Source organism: Sinocyclocheilus rhinocerous, unplaced genomic scaffold (assembly GCF_001515625.1).
Source record: "Sinocyclocheilus rhinocerous isolate Xijiao unplaced genomic scaffold, SAMN03320098_v1.1 scaffold410, whole genome shotgun sequence".
NCBI classification, from domain to species: domain Eukaryota; kingdom Metazoa; phylum Chordata; class Actinopteri; order Cypriniformes; family Cyprinidae; genus Sinocyclocheilus; species Sinocyclocheilus rhinocerous.
Genome location: NW_015637147.1, coordinates 1 through 22429, shown reverse-complemented (window position 1 = coordinate 22429; position 22429 = coordinate 1). Strand labels below are relative to the sequence as shown.

The window sequence follows — 22429 nt, the reverse complement described above, 5'->3', positions numbered from 1 at the left end:
AAAATTAACTCGAGAGAAGCATTTTGATAAATATATGCACCATGTAACATATTGTTTATAATTTTTACTGTTCTTCAATATTTAATTAGTTTGAAAAAATGTCAAGTTTTTATGACAGCCACCATTTATATATAGCGTTTATATATATTTTTTAAATTAATTGTAGAAATATAATTATGTAATTGTAAAGTTAGTAATGTTATTATTATAAAATCATGAATTTTTTGTCAATACCCAGCCCTATTAGGAGCATATAAAATAATATGCTTCTTAAAATGTGTAAAGCTGTATGTAGTGACTACAATTTCGATCACATAACATTTTATTTTATATTTTATCAATGAAAATAGTTCCAAATGAAGCCAAAGAAGAATACGTTATATATATATCACAGCAAACACAGTGGTATTTTCTCAGAGTGAATCAGTGTTTTTGAATAAATTGTTTGTGTAAATGATTTATATTATATTATATTACATTACATTGTATTATATTTAAAGGGTTAGTTCACCCCAAAATGAAAATTCTGTCATTAATTACTCACCCTCATGTCGTTCAAAACCAGTAAGACCTTCATTCATCTCCGGAACACAAATTAAGATATTTTTGATGGAATCTGAGAGCTCTCTGACCCTCCATAGACAGTAATGCAACTGTAATGTTCCCAGACAGAAACGTAGTAAGGACATCGGAAAACAGTCCATGTGACATCAGTGGCTCAACTTCAATTTTGCAAAGCTGCGAGAATACTTTTTGTGCACAAACAAAACAAAAATAACATAATTTATTTAACAATTCTTCTCCCCCGAGCAGAGCTCTCAGATTCCATCAAAAATATCTTAATTTGTGTTCCGAAGATGAGCGGAAGTCTTACGGGTTTGGAACGACATGAGGGTGAGTAATTAATGACATCATTTTCATTTTGGGGTGAACTAACCCTTTAATCTGGTGTTGAATGATTTTATTCTTATTGTAGTGTACAGTTAAGGTCTTTAATTTTATATTCATATATACAAACCTACACGCATTTGCATCTAAAACCCTACTGTGAAATGGTCAACCTCTGGTTCTTTGTGGCTCTTGACATTTCTTAATTGCACTTTAAAAGGCAGACAGTGAAAAACCTCTTTACTCCCTTTAGCACCCCAGAAGTCTCATTTGCATGAACCTCTGTATTTGGCAGGTTCATGCTTCACAGGACACATCAGGATACACTCAGCATGACTCCAGCACGCTTGTCATTTAATGTCAGAGCTGGCAGTGTTCTGTGCAGCTAAACACTGGTGTCTTTACAAGCCTGATTGTCCCTGTCAAGTTTGTGGCACAAGAGTGATACAGTCTTGGCATTCATCATCAACAGTCATTCCAGATATGCCAAAGAATAACTTCAAAATGGCTGTGCCTAATTTGCATTTGTCCTAAATAGTAGAGATTAGAATTAGTGTCCTACATTAAAAATAAGCATTCCAAAGGTGGATTTCGTAAGTTCACTCTTAAAAATTGTTCTTTATTGGAATCTATAGTTCCATGAAGAACCTTAAACATCCATAGAATCTTTTCTTTAGTGTTCTTTCTAGTGGAAAGAACCACTTTCTAGTGGAAAAGACTTCTTGAGATTATTAAAAAAGTACTTGACATTAAGAAAGAAAAAAATTGTTCTTTTAAGAACTGTGTATGCATTTCTTTTTTTTTGGCTATATTATCCAATTGTCAAAATGCAATTGCCAGGTGTTCCAATGCAGAAATGCACACCAGTATAAATCTAAATCGTAACATAGCCAAAGTCTCAAGAAAACTCCTTAACAGTGACAATATTGTGATAGAAATCCTGGTCTAACACAGAACAGCTGGCGCGGCTCCCTGTACAGCGTTTACTCTAAATGCCCATCTCAGGCTTTAAGCACCATGATCATACATTTATAATAATGTAATTCTTAGAGATGAATTAGGGGTCATATTATTGGAAATTGATGATGCTGAGCCATTATGATGTTTAACAATTTAGAGGAACGGAGGTTTTGTCTTGGCACCTGCGCAAGCACGGCTCCCTAGAGAATTGAACTTGCCGGATGGCTGTCTCTCAAATATTGTGAAGGAATTAATTGCTTCGATTCGGACCAAAGCGCAGTACATGATCAGCGAGGGAGCCATTAATCACACTGAAGCTGCCAGCGCTGCTTTCTCCATTTATACACATATAATGCAACTAGCCACTGTGAAAGCTTATGGAAAAGATACACTTTGGCTGTCTAGTGCATCACGTGTTTCGTACTGTCTGTATAAAGGCACTCAATAATGTGCAGAATCAATGTATGGTCAGTAGTTTAGTTTGTCAGTATGATAACTTGTACATTTTAACTCATTGAGCTCCACTTGTCGCTGACAGTTCTGTATAATTTGGTACCGGTGATGGATAACACTATTAGAGGTGTGAAAATGAACAGAATCAGACGTTCTTTACGTGTTTTGAGCACTTCTCTCTTGCAGGCTTAGCTGTTAAATGTGGGGTAGCCATGCAAGCCTAAGGGAAGGGCTACATGACGTCACTCAAGCTAATCGATAAAGGAAAAGTGTTATGACATCACCAGTTACCGTGGCAACAGCAGCACACAGCTTTTATCTGCTTGGCAGGCTGAGGGGTTGTCAGACAGGGCGTTGCTTTGTTGTTCTCCTCGCCTGCATGGAGCTGGAGTTGTAACGGCTGTCAATGTCAAACAACGACAGTGCCACTTTAGCAGACTAATGTGCTCTATGATAAGCATAGACTGAGGCACTGAGTGCTTTTCAGTGCAAAGAGCTTTCCAGTTGACCTTGATAAGCCAAATTCAAGGTGAAACGTAGATTTTACCTACATTCATACAAGATCTTGATAATATAAAATACTAAAAATAGCCACATATTAGATTGCTTTGGATTTCACTGTAATTTTTTTGGTTTTCTTGCCAGTCAGAGTATTTGTGTGTTTCAGGGCAGTGTTTGTGCGGCCAGTGCACATGCCACCCACCCGGAGATAAACGCGTACATGGCAAGAACTGTGAGTGTGACGACAGGCAGTGTGAGGACCTGAACAGAGAGATCTGTGGAGGTAATACACACAAACACAGACAGCAGGACAAGATAAGCATTAATGGTGCCATTGTTTGTCCATCTCTAGATTGTGCTGGTCTATGAGAATCCTGTGAAAAACAGAATGACCATAGTAATGTAATGCTCACCAAGACTGCATTTATTTGATAAAAATAGAGTAAAAACAGTAATACTGTGAAAATATTATTACATTTTAAAATAACTTTTCTATTTTTGTATAATTTAACATAATTTATTCATGTCATTGCAAAGCTGAATTTTCAGCAGCTATTATTCCAGCCTTAAGTGTCACATGATGTTTTCAGAAATTATTCTAATATGTTGATTTGGTGCTCAAGCATTTATTATTATCAATGTTGAAAACAGTTATGCTGCCTAATATTTTCGAAACCACGATACATTTTTTTCCCCAGTATTCTTTGATATATAGAAAGTTCAAAAGAATAACATTTATTGAAATGTTTATTCTTTTTGTATCAATGTAGACATCTTTACTGTCACTTTTGATCAATTTAATGTGTTCTTGCTGAATAAAGTTTTTTTCTTTTTTTTTTTAAGTCTTACCCACCTCAAACTTTTAAATGATATTTCTATATTTCCAATGTAATTTAACAATTTACAAATTCCAATAAAATGGGATTATATACTTATATAATTATATAACTTTCCAATCAAATGTTAATTTTGGTTTAAAAATTATGTATATATTTTATTTTACTGTGTTAATTTTTTTCTTGTAATGTAATCACTCTTGAAAACAGCAGAGAATCAAGTTTTCTTTTTCGTCTCTATTTTTTTCTAATATCGGTGGATCTAAACTGTTAATTTTTACACTACATAGGGGGCTTCCAGGAAAACTCTTGCCTCTTGGAGTTTTTCTATAATGATCAAGCACAAGTTAAAATATTAACCCACAGAGACTCCAGCTGACTGTACAACACATCATTCAGTTGACTGAGGACACTGACATATACAGTGGGTATAGAAAAGAATCGCCCCTTTTAAAATAATCACATTTTGTTGCTTTACAGAATGAAATGCAGACGGACACAGTTTTTGTTTTATCCAGTTGTATTTACTCAGTGCAACTTATAACATCCAAGTGAAAGATAAAACACCAACATAAAAAAACAGAATCACTGAGTTGGAAAAAGGATCACCCTCTCCTAAAAATCACTTGTAAACTCTAACAGGTGTTGCTAACCACCATCTCAATGGCACAAAAAGAATCACCCCTCTTTAAAATAATCACATTTTGTTGCTTTGCAGCCTGAAATGCAGACGGACACAGTTTTTGTTTTATCCAGCTGTTTACTCTGTGCAACTTATAACAACCAAGTGAAAGATATAACACCAACATGTCAGGGAAAAAAAAAAATTTGTTTTATCCAGTTGTATTTACTCAGTGCAACTTATAACATCCAAGTGAAAGATAAAACACCAACATAAAAAAACAGAATCACTGAGTTGGAAAAAGGATCACCCTCTCCTAAAAATCACTTGTAAACTCTAACAGGTGTTGCTAACCACCATCTCAATGGCACACAAAGCCATCTGACTTTCAACTGTGTGGTCATTTTGATGAGCTCAGCATGAAAAGAGGCATAATCAATGACTAGAAGCACAGTGAATTCTATTATTAAGATGTGGAAGGTATTTGGTACACCATAGACCCTCCCTGGATCAGGACATCTCTCCAAACTGCATGAAAGAGCCCGGAGGAAACTGGTCAGAGAGGCGACCAAGAGACCTACAGCAACTCTCTGAAGCAGCTGCAGGAATTTATGACAAAGAGTGGTCATTCTGTGCAGGTGACAACAATATCACAAATTCTCCACAAATGTGGTTTGTATGGGAGGGTTGCAAGAAAAAAAGTCACTCTTCAGGAAAGGCCACATGCAGTCACCACTGAGCTTTGCCAAAACGCACCTTGAAGATTCTGAGGCAGATGAGACTAAAATTGAATTATTTGGCCTCAACACCAAACGATATGTCTGGCGGAAATCCAATATAGCTCACCATCCAAATAATACCATTCCTACAGTAAAGCATGGAGGTGGTAATATCCTGTTATGGGGGTGTTTCTCTGCAGCAGGGACTGGAGCACATGTCATGTGCAACATGTAATTGTTTCTCAGGGGGACGTAAGGGATTTTCACCATTTACAGGGGGTAGTCGGTGATTTTAAAAATGACATCATTTGAGAAAATTGCAAGACAAACCATTCATCTAGCCCATATAGCGTGTCTGTCTTTCTATTTTTAAACAGGGGATTTAAATAGTCAAATGATACAATATTATTATTACATTAAATATGAATTTATTCTCATTATTCCAAGCATGTGCCATTTTATTCACAGCAGACAATCATGCAACCGACCACGTGAGCAGCGCCTGCGTTCCCACAAAACTCGCTCCTCCACCGTGAATAAATCGCCATCCGAATGCATGAGTTTTATCACATAGCTATAGAAGGAAAAATTGATGGGGCAAAATACTGTCAAATTCTTGAGGAAAATCTGCTGGCCTCTTCCAGAAAGTTGTCGATGGGAAAAAGGTTTACCTTCCAACATGACAATGACCCAAAGCACACAGCAAAACTGACCACACATTGGTTTAAAGGAGGAAAAAGTGAATGTCAATGCAGACTTAAACCCCATTGAAAATCTGTGGAATGATTTGTATAATTAAAGCAAAAGGTGGTTCAACAAAATACTGACACAAGGGGGAGATCCTTTTTCCAACTTATTCTTTTTTTATTTTATTTTTTTCTGACATGTTGGTATTATATCTTTCACTTGGATGTTATAAGTTGCACTGAGTAAATACAGCTGGATAAAACAAAAACTGTGTCCGCCTTCATTTCAGGCTGCAAAGCAGCAAAATGTGATTATTTTAAAGTGGGGGTGGGGGGTGATTCTTTTTACCCACTGTAATATTCATATTTCAGAATATTTGTTTTGATTTATATCTGCCAAGCCTGCCAAAATAATTAATTAATATTTTGAAGTTGATCCTACTTCTCTAAAAAGTTTGCACTCTTGAAGCATCTAAGCACAGACAGTTGTCTTGGCAAAGTTTATGCAGAGGCCAAATCCTCACCACTTTAGTCATATTATTTTAATTGACATTTTCTAAGGCTATTTGCCCTTGAATAGCAGCTTGAATCATGTAGATCACAGTATGTACTGCACTTTGAGATGAAGACACCACAGGAATATTGGCACTGAAAATAATTGGCACTTGTGTATTCCTAGAATTTGTTGACAGATATGTGACCCTGGACCACAAAACTCCAGGTCAAAAAGTCTTAAGTCGCTGGGGTTTATTTGTAGCAATAGCCAAAAATACATTGTATGGGTCAAAATTATAGATTTTTCTTTTATGCCAAAAATCATTAGGATATTAAATAAAGATCATGTTCCGTGAAGATATTTTGTAAATTTCCTATTGTAAATATATCAAAACTGAATTTTTGATTAGTAATATTCATTGCTAAGGACATTTGGATAACCTTAAATGCGATTTTCTCAATATTTAGATTTTTTTTCACCCTCAGATTCCAGATTTTCAAATAGTTGTATCTCAGCCAAATATTGTCCTTTCCTAACAAACCATACATCAATGGAAAGCTTATTTATTCAGCTTTCATATGATGACATTTTGAAAAATTGACACTTACGACTGGTTTTGTGGTCCAGGGTCACATAGACTTTACAGATTCTAGTAATTTCACCAATGACTAGGGATGTAACGATTCACTCAACTCACGATGTGATACGATTCACAATACGATTTTCTCACAATTTTTTTTTAACAAAATGAGATTTAAGCCAAATTATAAACGAAAAGGCGTCCTTTAATTATTGCTTGGACAAAATGCTGCACATTTCTTTGTGAAATTGAAATATGTCAAATAACAAAACTAAATTGAAATTTTAAAACAAACCCAAAATCAAATAACAAAATACTGTAACACAAATAAATTAAATCTCTTCATATAAACAAGCTTTGACTGTGCTCTTTCCATTTAAAATTAGAGGCAAACACTATTTTAATCACAATCCAAACAAAGATGAGCAGTTTTCAATCAAAATTAGATTGCATAATTTCGAAGTTTGAAGCAAAAACAGAATGGTCTGACTTTAGTCAGATACTACAAAAAAAAACATATCTGCACAAAACAAAAACAGCAGATGGGCTGAATGAGAATGCAAATTCACTCTGACAGCAGGTGGCGCTTATGGAACAGCAGCGACACAGCGTTTCCTTGCTTACCGCTGTAAAGTTACTGCTTATGAACTTCAATATGCATTATACAGAGGCAAGATGAAAAGAAAGTCAGTCAGTTCCCCTCAGAGATACAGTCATATAAACTCCTACCCCCAACTGCATCGTGATTTGTTTAACATCTCAAATGAGTTGAATCTTCACATATTTGTATCGGTTTTCAAGCACTCTTGCTGGGGTTTTCAAGTCATATCTGAGCAGGTCTGTTTCTTTGCATGTATACGACTGTGTCATGAGTGCTTGTCCAGACAACAATGTCCCTGAGGCCACATAGATCTGTTGCTATGACTTTCACTCCAAGGTCAAGAAGATCATTGCTTTCAATTTCTTCTTCACACTTCTGACACTACTACTTAAGCTATATGCAAGAATGGCACATAATGTAATGAATTAGAATAAAAAAATTAATTGCTTGACAGCCCTAATATATTTCTAATCTATATCTTGACTGTATCATCTGTGTGTGGTGTTTTTTTAAGTACTTAACATACTTGAATGTAATTTGATGTTGTAATTCTCTTGAAATAATAATAATAGAATAATATTAATATAAAATCATCATCAAATACTGTAGTTGCCATTTTTCATTTGAATGGTGTCAATTTTTTTAATATAACAGGCATTTTTGACTTACAAACTAGTGAGTATGCAATTACAATGACTGGCTAAAAATATCAGTTTTAGCTTATTAATTTCACTATCAATAAAAAATCCCAGTTATCAGCAAATAATATATCTGCCACCAATATAAACCTTAACTATAATCCTCTACTCTATAGCAGTGCCATTCGAGGAACCCCCTGTGAAAATATGATGATAGATGAGCACAAGCATTTCACCCGTGGTACACGCCAGCATCTAAAGAACGACATTTCTCCTCTTTGGTGGGGATACAAATTTAATGCAGCTGCTTTCTGAATGCTTATTGTGTTGTGTCACCAAGCGACCAGCCGCCACAGCTCGGCCCACTGCCCTTGTGTGGACCAGCCCTAGGAGATGTTTAAATATGTATAGGGCTCATCTGCTGTGACTGCCCGAGTCACAGACAGACAGCTGAGAGCCTGCTAACGGAGGACAAGTGTGGAAACACACTGTGTCTCCAGCTCTCAGTTCAGAGAGAGACAGCCGTCACACACGCTGATAAAACGTTCATCTCAGCTAATTGCATAGACGGTCCTGCAGGACTGAATTGGTGTTCAAATAAAGGGCAGCCTTCAGATATGCCTATCGTGGGATCTTTAGCCCTTGAGAAGCCATTCCAGTTGTATTTTACATGAAAGTGTTTTACTGAAATGCAGGATCATCAATATTTCAGATTGGATTTATATCGTTTTATGAGGCACTTTCCTGAGAGTTTAAGACTAGGCTACATTGTTTCAAAAATATCCTTCCAAAGATAGGTGTGAGAAACACCATGAATTCGTACATGCACACACTCGAATTGCATTTACGAGCAGGGATCGCAGGTGTGCTTTAATTGAAAGGACTGGGGTGCCACTCACCAAAGCAATTAAATGCTCTCGTAGGCTGGCTGATTGAAGCAGTCAAGCATATAGCTCTACCAAGAGTGCATCAAACTTCAAGCCTGTATATACCTACACCCACAAAATAAACGATTGAGAGAGAGGAAGACAAAGAGCCACACAATAATGTCTTATTTTTTCTTGCAGTTATTATGAGGTAAACTTAATGAAAACTAACTGTAATGTCCAAAAAATAAAGTTTTAATTTTATTGAATATTGATGGTACAACATAAACTGTGTTGTTAAAAAATAAATCCGTTTTGATTAAACATCATCCAGAAATAAAGGGATGTGTGAAAATGACATTTTAAAATGAAAGCAGCCGCTTCTGCCTATTTTATTTTTTCTACAAGGAAAAATAAAAGTGTTCTATAACTGGTCTCCCCCGTGGTATTGTCAACAATTTGCTTAGCTGGAAAAAATTATGATAAATGTCATTAGGCTTAAATATACTGTATATAAAGTCAGTGGCACATGCAGCTATGCCATTTCAGACATAGCATGCAAACAAGCTATTCTGAATTGTGGGTAATGAGGTGTTTATATTGAATATGTGTTTTCTAAATCAATAAAGTTCTTTTCATCGATCAATTTCTTACTTTCACATTTTAAATATTTCATGAGGTTAACTTATACCCTCCTTGTGGTCAGTCTGCACAAGATCAACAAGCTTGTTTGTTCTGCGGCCCCTTTAAATACAAGACAAGCATTCGATCTACGTCAGAGTGTCAAGAGCGTCCACAAATCTTTTGGATATAATATTGAAATTACTCACAAACGGTCTTCTTTCTTCGCCAACGAACATCCAAATAAAGTCAAAGTGTTCCATCTTCGAGCAAGACACAGTAGTCTGGTTTCAAATTGAATCAATGGTTTTGAACAAATCAGTTCAGTGAATGAGTCAATGACTCACTTCGTTTCCAAATTAATCGGTGTTATGAACAATGATTGAATGACTCATTCTTAAAGACTTCACTTGTCCCCACCTACTGACATAACGATGTAACTTGCAGGAAGAATCGTTGAAAATACCGACTGCTATGCACAGACTGCCTGGAAAATGTCAACAAAGGACATTTTTGGAATGGAATAGCTTTATGGAATAGTTTTTTTTTTGTTATTTTATCTATCTATCTATCTATCTATCTATCTATCTATCTAGGCAGCTGAAATAAAGGATTTGACTGAGCACAATTTATACAGTTAGATTGTTACGAATGCCGTAACGCTCCAACACGATCGGAGATATAGAATGAACATCCCACGGGGTCCATAAATGATAAGACCCGTATACCGCAACACCATTAGACAGTCTGGAAACTAATCCCTGTCTGTATGAACCAATTATATTTGCCTGGATCAATCAGAACGTTGCTTTGTTTTGGCAGATACAAATGTTGGTTTTCTTTGGTAAGGAGAGAAAGTGATTGTGTGTGCGCTGTGTGTCTCCCCCAGGCCACGGCTTCTGCTCGTGTGGCCGCTGTATCTGCAGTGATGGATGGTTTGGGAAGCACTGCCAGTTCCCCCGCAGCTGTGACATGACGGACGAGCAGAGCAAGAGCCTGTGCGAGATGGCCGACGGCGTCATATGCTCTGGAAAAGGTAGGAGCGACGATGCTTCGAGCGACACCGTAAGACGTAACATTTGTCAGTCATCTCTTAAAAATGAGAGTGGGTTCCTTCATTTGTTTGGTGGGGAACAACCTGCATTATTAAATCGATTTCCCACATATGCTCTTCTGGTGGATAGCAAACACAACTGACCCATTTCCACTAATCAATTCTGCTCTTTGGGGAGGGTTTATGCCACTTTTAGTTGATAGAGACAGAAATTATTGGTGAGAGAATAGGATTGGTCAATCAAATTTGCATCTCCATAGGAGCTGTAGCATAGCGCGGCCAGGCTGGGTTCAAGTCTGGCTTGCATCATTTCCAATCGTTGTGTAAATCTCATCAAAGAGAAAAATGTTTGGTAATGGCATTTTAATGTGGAATATATGCTGAAAATATGGGCTAAGTGTAAAGGATTTAAGAGAAAAACTACAACTAAAACAAAAAGCTGTGTAAAATGAACTCTCACCATGTTTCCGCCTATTCTAAAAGGTAAAGATACACAGACTATTGTTATAGTTTTTCTGTAAAGTCAAGCAGAATGTGTAAAACATGTTTGCTGATTGTCTGATAGAAACCTTAACATATAATTTACTCTTCCAACCTGTACACCTGCTCTCGAAAACTACACACCACTGAAAACAAAGCTTTAGGGTTTTTTTATGCTTTAATAAGAGGCCAGTTTCACTATTTGTATATGACCTGTCAGCATCCTGGGAAAAACTATAAAGCTTAGCCAATTACTACATGACACATAGTCCTCTGAGTATTCATCTCCTTTCTCTGGGCATGTAAAGTGAGACACTAATATGCTTTATATACAGGGTTTGTCAGCGCCTATGACGGAACACTGTTTATTTTTTATGTCTGGCTGGTGAAAATAAGAAATTCCTCTAAGATCTGGTTTCACATGGTATACTCAATAATTTTCTCAAATTAATGCTTGAAAATCAGCAGGAGAGTTGTTCTGCTTGTCATAACAACATCAACATTATTAAGACTGAAACATTGGAAGAATTAAATGGATTTTTTTCACAGTAAAGATTCATGGGTAGGTGAATATGTGGGTTGTTTATTGTAGCTCCCAGTAGAATAATACTTTGGTAAATGACAAGGGATTTACTGTCTGATTGAGCTGCCTACATTTTGCTTGATAAGACTGACTTATAAAGAATGTTCTTTGAAGGCTTTGTAACTTTCACCGTATCATGTTTGTAAGGTACAGAACAGCTGTTAATGAAAGACCAGTGCCCTCATATTATGCAATTTCCTGGATCTTGTTTGTATGAGAATCCCAGTTCATTCGACTTGTTTTGTGGAGTCATGTTGACTATTATCTGGAGACCAATATCTCTGTTTTTGCAAAGCATTGTAACCCTAAGTACATCGTAGAAATCATTGGCACCAAATAATGGTCTCTATGATCTGCTGAGGCTTTTGATGCTTTTGGAAAAGTGGTCAGTACAATTTAAACACAGCAAAAGCAATGCTCATACAAATGATGAAATTAAATTAGCACACAAATGATGAAATCCAATTAACACTTATTTTAAACAACATTAACTCAAAGGGTGAGATAACACTTGACCTGTTAATTGGCCAAGCAGGCAAGGTTATCAACTAGGGATACATATATATCGCCACCATAACTTATCAGATATTATTGGTGATTTAAATTATGTGATACTAAATTTCTCCCCCCCCCTCTAATTGTTTTAGGAAACTGCAATAGATTATAGACAAGTTACTGTGCACATGCAAACAATAACAGAGTAAAAACGGCAACTTATTACTTTTAAAGGAATAGTTAACCCAAAAATTGAAAATTTGTGGAAACTTTGCTTACCATCAGGCCATCCAACATGAATTTGTTTCTTCATCTGAACAGATTTGGAGAAATGTAGCATTACATCACTTGCTCACCAATCCTCTGCTGTGAATGGGTACAAACAGCTGATAGAAACATCACAATAATTACAAATAATCCACACAACTCCAGTCCATCAATTAACATCTAGTGAAGTGAAAAGCTGCGTGTTTCAAACCGTTGCTTCCAGCTGGAGTCCTCTATCCATAAGTTATCTCACCTGAATCAGGAGAGAAATATGCACAGATCAAACACAAGACAAAACAAATATGTTGGTGGAAGAGTTATTATGGATTATGGACTGGTATTCTGACTGGGACTGATGATTTTAAAATATCTTAATGATGAATTGTTTCTTACAAACATGCAGCTTTTCACTTTACGGCACCCATTCACTGCAGAGGATCCACTGGTGAGCAAGTCATGTAATGCTAAATTTCTCCATATCTCATCTACATCTTAGATAGCTTGAGGGTGAGCACATTTTCAGCATTTTATTATTTTTATTTTTATTTTTGGGTGAATTATTCCTTTAAATGCTCAGTAAAATTCCACATACATACATTTAACTCATTTATTTTTTATTTATTTACATTTATCTGTAATTGTCCAAAACATGAAAATAATTATTGTCTTTATCAGCATTGGCCAGAATTGTATTAATGGTGCACCTGTATCATCAGCCAATGCAGATTATTTCCAAATGGCTAAATATCGGACAGTTGACTGGCCTAGCTTGCATACTGGTCTATTCCTGACTCAGTAGGAACATGGAATTTGACCTTGTAAACAACAGCTGTACACATTTAGAAAAACAATTTACTCTATTTAAATTCCAATTAGGAACCGTATCACAGCTTTAAGTGTTTTATAATCACGTGAAATAGCACAGGACGAATAAGGGAAGACTAATGAATCTCCAATCGTTGTGTGACGGAAGGCTAATTTGTTCTTGCAGGCTCTTGTCACTGTGGTCGCTGTATCTGCTCACCACAGGAGTGGTACATTTCAGGGGAATTCTGCGAGTGCGACGACAGGGAGTGCGACAAACATGATGGGCTGGTTTGCACAGGTATGTGTTCAAATGCAGCACCGCTCCTCCAAACACCCACTCGTGCGCTGACAGATCTCTTTGTGATGGATATTGAGGTTCTCTGATGTGGCTGCCATTTGATTAGACAGCTCTGTACAGCGCTTATACTGAGCCGTCCAATCAGTGGGCTCCTGCTGTGTTCTTCTCGTCCTGCTTTTCAATGGGAAAGAAGCTCCAGAGAGAGTCGAGGTTTTCCTTAAAAGCCTTGAAGAGTTGACTAGTCAGTGCTAATAATAAGCACAATAAATATGTATTATCATGATAGCTCAAAGGCTTGAGGACGCTTGGACAACTGCTTTGAAACTTTACTTATTGGTCTTATGACGTTGTTATCAGTTGCCATGTCATTTAACAAATTATACAGTTCCTGGTGCAGAGAAGCAAAATTCATTAGAAAACAAGACGAAAAAACAAAATTGATAAAAGGAATGCATAAACGTGTCTGTTAAATGTCACTGATTAGCATATTAACTATTAGGGCATACTGTATGTCATCATTTCCATATTCATAAGGATTATTAAAACTATTTTCTCATGCTGCTCAGGGAAAACTTTCTTTTCTCTATAGATGACATGCAAAAGCATACAATCAGCCAATTCTTTCCCTTGCCTTGGGTAACAGTAATGCACTCAGCCTTTATAATTATAATCATGCAAAAATGTGCCTGCCAGTTTCTAAATAATAATTTTCATGGCTTCTTCAGTAAGATATTCTCATTACACCCGCAATTGATGAGCACTGCAGAAAATTCAATGTAATAGGGAAAGCCGAGGCTTGATTTCATGCACAGCAGATGCGAATTCCAACTGTTTGGACATTGATACAATATACGGCTCTCAAGCTTTCTTGTGAACGAAAGCCGCTGTCACATACAGCTCTTCTAATGGCGCATGTAAACAACCTCATAAATTAGACTTTTACATTAGCACGTTCCTAAGATTCTGATGTGATACTCTAATAAAGGTTTTTTTTCCACACTATTTATGTTAGAAACTTTAAAAGAGAAATTAATATTAAATTATAAATTAATACAATTATAAATAATATAACTTTATATTATTATTTTTTATTACAAAGATCTTTTACTCTTAACATTGACAGCCCTAAACATTTTGTAATAATAATAATTCACGAATTAAAAAAAAAAAAATCTAACTTGCCCTACGGGTATGAAAACCCCTGCTTTAATATGCGTAAAAATACATTGCACACAACTGTTGGATAAAATAGTAATTGTTTTTTTTTTTTAATTAGATTAAACATTTTTTATTACTTAGTACTTTTGTAATAGAAAATGATTGATTGGTTTTGATTCTAATTGCAAACAGCTGAGATGCATACTCAATTATTAACCAAAATTATACATTTGAATTGGCTTAGTAAGCTTCACAGATCATGATTTTTGTGTACACCAAATTACAATGTTCATTTACAAACGCTGAAAAAAAAGGAGCAGTAACACTATGTAATCATACCAGTGCCGCCACATGGACTGAATTTGAACTGAATAGACAGGACCCCAGAGAAAGTGGCTCCAAAACTTGCATTTGTACTTGGTTTCCCATTACATATTCTGCCAAGAAGGTGTGAAGAGAGAAAGCATGTCGAGACTTGGAGAGTGATGATTCGGGTTTCTCAGTTCTGTCTCGCCTCTCAACTTCTGTTCCAGGGAACGGTGTGTGCAACTGCGGAAATTGTGACTGCTGGGATGGCTGGACAGGAAATGCCTGTGAAATCTGGGTTGGAGAGGAGTATTAACCCCTGGTAGACACTTGATTTTGTTGTCAAGCAAGACAAGAAAAGGGCGGCTGCACCAACAGCGAACAAGGATTTTAAATTGATTTTAGAGATCTGTGCAATATAACCGCATTCAAATTTTCTTAATTAAAGCAATGTGGTTTCAGTTCCATTATATACACATAAAACAGCTGTGGGAGACGACATCTATAATCCTCTATACTTTTCCATATAACTATAACTATATATATATATATATATATATATATATTTATTAATTTATATATATATATATATGAATAATGTGTATAATAATGCTTACATAGATTATTGACTGACACATAAGCACTAAAAGGAGAGGAACCATGCAAATGGCCAATAAATAAGAGCATTTTATTATTATTCAGGTTGCTGTTTTTCAGAGCTCTGCTTGTGTGTGATGTTTTTATGACCCTATTTTATGTACGGTAAGTTCTATGTGACAAAAGTTGTAAACAGCCTGATGCCAATACATTTAACATGCTCTGAGATGTCATGAGAATGAAAAAGCTCTTTTTTGCAATCTGCATATGAAAGCTTCATTTTACTACTGTATAAACGAGCTAAACATATCTAGAATTATATCTAGATTCTTTTATCTATATGGTAACTGTGATATTTAGGGTCTGTATGCCTGCAAAATGTTACTGTTTTTTTACAGTAAATTTTAATTAGCATAAATAAAACTAGGATAAGGATGACAAATAAATCTAAAAAAATTTGACCCTTGGCTCACCCCATTACATGTTAATATCTGTATATTTTGCACAAATATTGCATCGAATTGGTTAGAGATTTTCAGTACACCTTTATATAAATATTTTATTCAATATGTTGTATCTGTGTATACAACAAACACAAACTGTACAGTGCAGACAAACTCGTTGCATATATGTATGTAAAATTAGCAGAACATACCAACAGTCCATGATACACATAGCCTACGACATGCAGTTCATATATGCCACCCTCTTCTCATGCAACAGATGAAGTAACTGTCAAATCAATGTTCAAAACCAGTCGACAGACAATGGAGACCTTCCTTCACCACTGAAAATCAGAAATACGGAAAAAACACAGAAATGATCAGTTGTTCAGCAATTGCTCCTCATTACGATTTAATGACGTCACGCACGACCTGAATGGAACCAAACAAACACAGACATTTGAAAGAGGAAAAAACAAACAAACAAACATACTAACTAATGCACACATACTCACCAGTCACTTACAAAAATAAATTCAACCTTCGTAAAACCAGTTCACTGGTCTGCAGGGCAGCTGTAGCCCAGCATGTAGAGCTCATTGGAGTGAGTGATTTGTTTCGTGTGGAAGTGGGACACCAGCCTCGAACTGGTTTCAAATATGAAGCTACTTTTCCTGTATAGTACTGCATCTCATTCTAGCATTAAATTCGACTTTGTACATACAAATATTTTCTAATGTGCTTGAACATCTCCTAATATGAAACTAGCTCAAAATCCCAATAAATGAAAATATAGATCTTCAAATGAAGTGTAGAATATATTTGTATTTAGCAGCATAACCTCGGTCTACTTCATAACATTCTAAATGGTATTCATCATTCAAACTATGAAAACTGTTAAAGCAAGACAGGCTTTATTTCAGCTCGGCTGATAATGGGCTAATCGTTCAAATCCTAAGTAGATGTGAGTAGATGACGATTTCAAACGCAAAGTGCAATGGTCTCAATCCAGAGTATGAGAGAGCCTTCTATAATCATGCCCATTCAGTGTAGCCCTATGCCTCAAACTAGCTTTAAACATTTCTAGCCGTCCCATACTTTGGTCCTTAAGAAAACACATGCAGGTGATTAGTAATAGGTACCCCGGTCTTGTACTAAATGAACAATCGAAGTGAAGGACATCATTTGGAATCTCTTCAAGTTTGAATTGAAACGATTAAAAAGTCGAGACAATTGTTCTTCGTGATGAACCCTAGTCACAATGAGGACAAAAACCGAAGAGGACCGCCATCCTCAGAGTCACTAAAATTGTTCGGCTGGATTCTCGTGTTTACGGACTTTGGTAACAATCAACTTTTGTGTGTTTGTGGATTAAGTTGCTACTGAATCTGTATTTGTGTGTGTGTGTCTGGGGCATGAGGCACCTTTAACCCAGCACAGACTGGGTACATGTTTTTGCATGCTGGGTTAGAGGTCATCACAGGCACAGGATGAGCAGTACTGGACTCTGCATGCTGAGCTAGGAAAACCCCTCTCATTTCAGAATCCTGATATCTGGTAGTTAAAAATCTATTTACTTTTTTTAAATTTTTTTTTTTTAAGATTTTTGTTTTATTTGTATACAGTGAAAACATTGTTATAGAAGCCATTTCTTGCACTGCGTCAGCGCTGCAAGAACAGAACATAATACTAACCTTGGCCATGCCTTTGCTGAACAAAATGGGTGTGCAGCCAATAGTAATGGTGCCTACTTACATTGAGCCATTTAACCGCACAGGCCTGAAATAGACTATTTATCTATGGCTGCCGCTCTCATCACATTTAAGGTGCTCACCAGAACTAGCTCATAGTTCAGAGGAGTCAGCATGTCAAAGCGGGCTTTGACCAGAGGCCTACAAGGCCTATAGATATTCCTAGAGCCCACGCTCTAAATTAAGAGCAAAGAAAAGTGGAAATTCACCTAGTTACTGGGGTTTAAACCAATTTACACCGTACTAGATTGTGATATGTACTCTATACACCTTCCCCAGCACATGCCAACTCCTTGTGTTGGACTGCTGCGGGCATGACTTATGCACTCGCTGGCATTTGCTGTCAAAGTATACTTGTGTCCCTTTCTAGACATTACAAGAAGAAGACACGAGTGCTGAACCTTGGATAATGAGTTTGATTCTGTTTAGGAGGCTCCATCCCCTTGAGAGATTGACGTCTTTTGACCATTATCAACGTGAAAGGACTTTGTGGAAATCCATCGTGTTTGAATGACTGCACGCCAGAACGCATCGCACACTGCCCCAATAACAAATTTCGTAAGTAACCGACAAAAGGGAAAGAATTGGAAATTCGTGCTTCAGAGACTGGGGGACACCTAGAAAGAAGGAGACACAAGAGCATACTTGATAAAAAAAAAAATTTTTTAAAAAGTTGTGGATTTCAGTCCGTTTATGTATATCTTTACAGTATTACCCCAGAGTGTAGCTGGTGTTACTGTGTATATAGAAAATAGATCTGAAATGTATGGTCTCTGATGCGATAGGGTTCAAGAAAAGGGTTATAACGGGTGACTGTTAGCAGGCTAAAGAACCGCCACACAAGCGCCTGCGGTACACAATTTCATTCTTGTGGATTGTCTCGATTACAGAAAAAACATCAGCTTTATTGTATGTCAAAAGGCATTCCATATCAGTTAGGGCATTCCATGGTGAAAGTTTAGCTGGTTTATCCAGTTGCATCCTCCTACGTGCACAGCTGACCACTCTTCCGGAGCCAATCCGTCGTCGAATTAGATCGGAACAGTCGGAGGAGTGAAGGGGGATGGAGGGAACTGGGAGGAGAGAGCAGAGGATGCCTGGATCTGATCCACAAACATGGAGAGTCTGACAAAAGGAGCACGGCTCTCCGAGGTTGAGCATGGCCGAGATGGGATCTGGCTATGTGGTGGGCTTGGTTTCCTTGCTTACAGGTTTGCCTCCGTTCATGATGGCCGGCTCTGTGCTTTTACTGGGAGGCACGGCAGGTTTGGGCACTGTCTCCCCCACGTCATGCAATGATGGCTCTCGGTACATAGTGACTGCAAAAGACATCAGAGAAGGCAAGAGTCAGCCAGGTAACCCCAGGCCCCATCTGTCTCTCTAATTGGAAATGATTTTTGAGGCCGACCAGGAATTTGACTATATAATAATTATGTCTAGGAAGGTTTCTCCCAACTCATTCTCATTTCGAAACCTGAAAATTGGCTAAAAAGACAACATTCACTAGGGAAACTTTGACAGGACATGTGCAAGTGTGTCAAAGTGCGGGCACGTTGTCAGCAGGGCTGCACCCTTTCCTTAGTTGTGATGGGAAGATGGTCTGATCTCTCAGGATGCATTTGACTAGGTTCACTGCTTCACATAAGTTCAAACTTACTGTATTCTTCGCAGTGCCGCTACTGGTGCTGGCTGGTGCTGCAGTATTAGCCGAGAAAATAATGAGCACAACAGGATGAAAGACTGGTCTAAAATGTGGGCATCTGTACACGGCAATAAAGCATTGCACAGACAGAAACGGGCCACACATCATTGCAAATTACACCTCAAACTGTACATAAAGCATCAATCTCACGCTAGCCAGACACATTTTACAGTGTGGCCATAAAAGAGCTGTAAGAAATATTTGAAAGGACAGGTTGTCCATCATAATGGTACGAAGGTGGGTCTTGGATATGTGGTGCTGTGAAATAATGTTTATTGAGTTGTAAATCATTATGTAATCAGATAATGGGAATATAAGGCCAAATGTTTCTGATCGAACCCTTGGTGAAGAGCTCATTGCCAAGCTAAATCATGATCATCATTTTCCCTAAATCTGAAATTCATTGGTTCCTGTGACCTGTGCTTGATCTGTACAGATGCTCTTCTAACACACATTTTAATATTTTAACTCTACAAACAAACAAAAGGGGCCGTACCAAGGAATTATGAATTTTGATTTGACATTGTGTTTCAAAATCATACAATATTTGAACAATATGACGGTTTTCACCCAGGATTTTACCCAGAACACAGCTAACAACCCTGATTATGATTTTGCCGATTACAGTGTTTCTTAACCGATTTGATACATTTCTAAGGTCAATGCTTTCAAAACAATTAGACTCATTTAATTAAGTTCTTTTAAGTTTATTTTAATTAATTATTTTCAGGTAAGCCATTTGACAAGAGTAAATTAGATGAAAACGATTGTGTTTTCTGTTGATTGCATCTTATCTGCATTATCTGCATCAAATACTATTTTTCATTCCATGCATTTTTTTAAATTCCTATATGTTTGCATATATGGTACATATTTGCAAACCAAATGTACTATATATACAGTATATATATATATATATATATAATTTTATTCCACTTCCCCCAAGCTCTGCATGTAAGGAAGGAATGGTGAAGATGGTGGCACGGATGTTGTACAGCCCCACGAGATCACAGTGCAGATTGTTGGGTGTTGGGTAATCACTGACCAATGACATTCCTCCCTCTTTTCTTGGTTTTCTTGAGTCAATATAGGTCTGCTCGCATTATGCTGAACTCTGTCTGGCCTTTATCAAGAGACTATGATTCAGTGTCAATTAGACTCTCTCATTTCATTTGAGAATGCTGTCCCCTTCCTCTCTTCTCACCTCTTCTTATATCATCTCCTTATATCATCTCCATCATCTGTCTTCCTCCTCTGCTCTTACTCTCTCATCTTTATCTCTTCATCCTATTCTCTCTTATCTTCTTCAACCTCCTCCATTTCTGTAGTTGTTTGTATTAAACTTTTAGAAAACATGAACTTTGAATGGGAGATTTTTTTGTGTGTGGGTTTTCGATGAAAATTATGTATGCTGTCATTTGTATTAACGCGGTGAAAATGTACATGTTTTGGAAAAGTGTTCAGATGCCTGCGTTCCTTGTTTTGAAAACCTTGACCTTAGTTTGAAAAAATGTATGAGAAAAACTGTAAAAAGGCATCAAGCAAAAGCATATCTCTCAGGGACTTGTGCACTTCATTACCATTCTGCCAGTGCCACAGTGACCTCAATGTTAACCGTTCTCTTGAGGTTTTCAGAGCATGCTTTACCTTCTAATGGCTTGGGCAGGAAGTGAGCAGCTGGTTTAGTTTTCTTCACCCGGTTCCCCTTCATGGCCTGGCCATCTTTATTTAAGCCAAGGAACCATGCTCTCCCCGACTCCTGCTGCCTATACAGCATGGATGAGTAGATCACATAGTAGTTTTCAAACACAGACTCTTTAAACTTGCATTCTGGCGTAAACAGTTCCTGTAAGAAAGAGAGACAAAAGAGGATTGGTGAAATTTTGTGTGGGATTTAGAAAAAGGATTTAGAAAAAACATACAAATTTCAAAACATCTTCACATGAATAATTAAAATAAATTAATAATTAATTAAATATTTAAAACAACTACTATTATCATTTATGAATAGTGAAGTATAGTGATTATATCTGTTTTACCTAATTATATATAATATTAAAAAAAAAATATTACCTATTATTCTACATAATATTAATAATGCATCCATTTAGTGTTGCCATTTCTATCGCATCTTACAACCCCCCTCCAGTTCCATCACAAACCCCTAAGCATTTGCAAACTCAGGACTGGGAAGCCCTTATTTATAACATACAGATTTAAGTCAGATGAGGGACATTTTCTATTAACCAGAACCGCTATTGAAAAGATTCAATAGACACTTCTGTCTTGTACAGCTTGTTTCCAATCATTCATTAAATATGGTGTCCACTCCGAATAACATTTATAAGATGCATGTTTATACAGACAGTTGGACAGACAGTACAATGGTAAGTGGAGTTTTGGTTTGTTTAATTAGCAGAATAGAAACCGCAAACTTGGTAACAAAACACAGAGACTTCCCAAAATAGCATTCAAATTCCTGTACATTTTCCTATTACTCTGTATGCATGGTGATATGCCTGAGGTCTAATCTGTAGGCAGGCACTGCAGGTCTGTCTGCTGATACCTGAATGAGCATACAGACAAAATAATTGGCCCCAAGACAAAATGTGATATTCGCTCATGACAAATTAATCTCTACTTTCACCTTCAGTCCAGGTGCCATGCTCAGCCATGCTATGTCTATTATTTTCTTCAAATATCCATATCCAATTGCACAATCCACACTTTGGCAAGGGCATTCCAACCTTTTCTTCACCATCTTTTCAGTGCATCTGATTCCAAACCTAAAAAGGAACTCGGAGCAAATTGTGGGCATACTGTACTCCCACACTTCATTTGGCTCCACGAAATTTCATTTTGCAGTTCATTTGAAAAGTTTGGGATCATGCCAGACTGTGAATCTAGCAGGAGCAGTAAACATTATCTGTAAATATTAAATCTAAAAAGAATTTCTCAAATTGAGAAGTTCAAAGGAACATGGTTCCCTTTCGTGGAACTTCGAACTGCGTCCTCTAGGGG

The 22429-nt window shown here is 37.0% G+C and overlaps 2 protein-coding genes across 2 annotated transcripts in view; one reads left to right on the top strand and one right to left on the bottom strand.

The window, feature by feature from the left end:
* The window catches only part of LOC107748609 (integrin beta-like protein 1), a 43788-nt gene extending 27843 nt beyond the window's left edge, over positions 1–15945 (top strand). The window contains exons 8-11 of the mRNA XM_016563486.1: positions 2969–3085; positions 10357–10503; positions 13338–13451; positions 15143–15945. Coding sequence (XP_016418972.1) covers positions 2969–3085; positions 10357–10503; positions 13338–13451; positions 15143–15231 — 467 coding nt within the window. The 3' untranslated portion in view covers positions 15232–15945. The remainder of the gene's footprint in view (positions 1–2968; positions 3086–10356; positions 10504–13337; positions 13452–15142) is intronic.
* Positions 15946–16216: 271 nt separating this feature from the next.
* On the bottom strand, positions 16217–22083 carry LOC107748617 (fibroblast growth factor 14-like). The gene is made up of 4 exons (XM_016563498.1): positions 22056–22083; positions 21907–21974; positions 21056–21254; positions 16217–19025 (listed from the first exon to the last, which is right to left on the bottom strand). Exons 1-4 carry the CDS (start codon positions 22081–22083, stop codon positions 18886–18888), a joined length of 435 nt encoding a protein of 144 aa, XP_016418984.1. The 3' UTR covers positions 16217–18885.
* Positions 22084–22429: the final 346 nt, after the last annotated feature.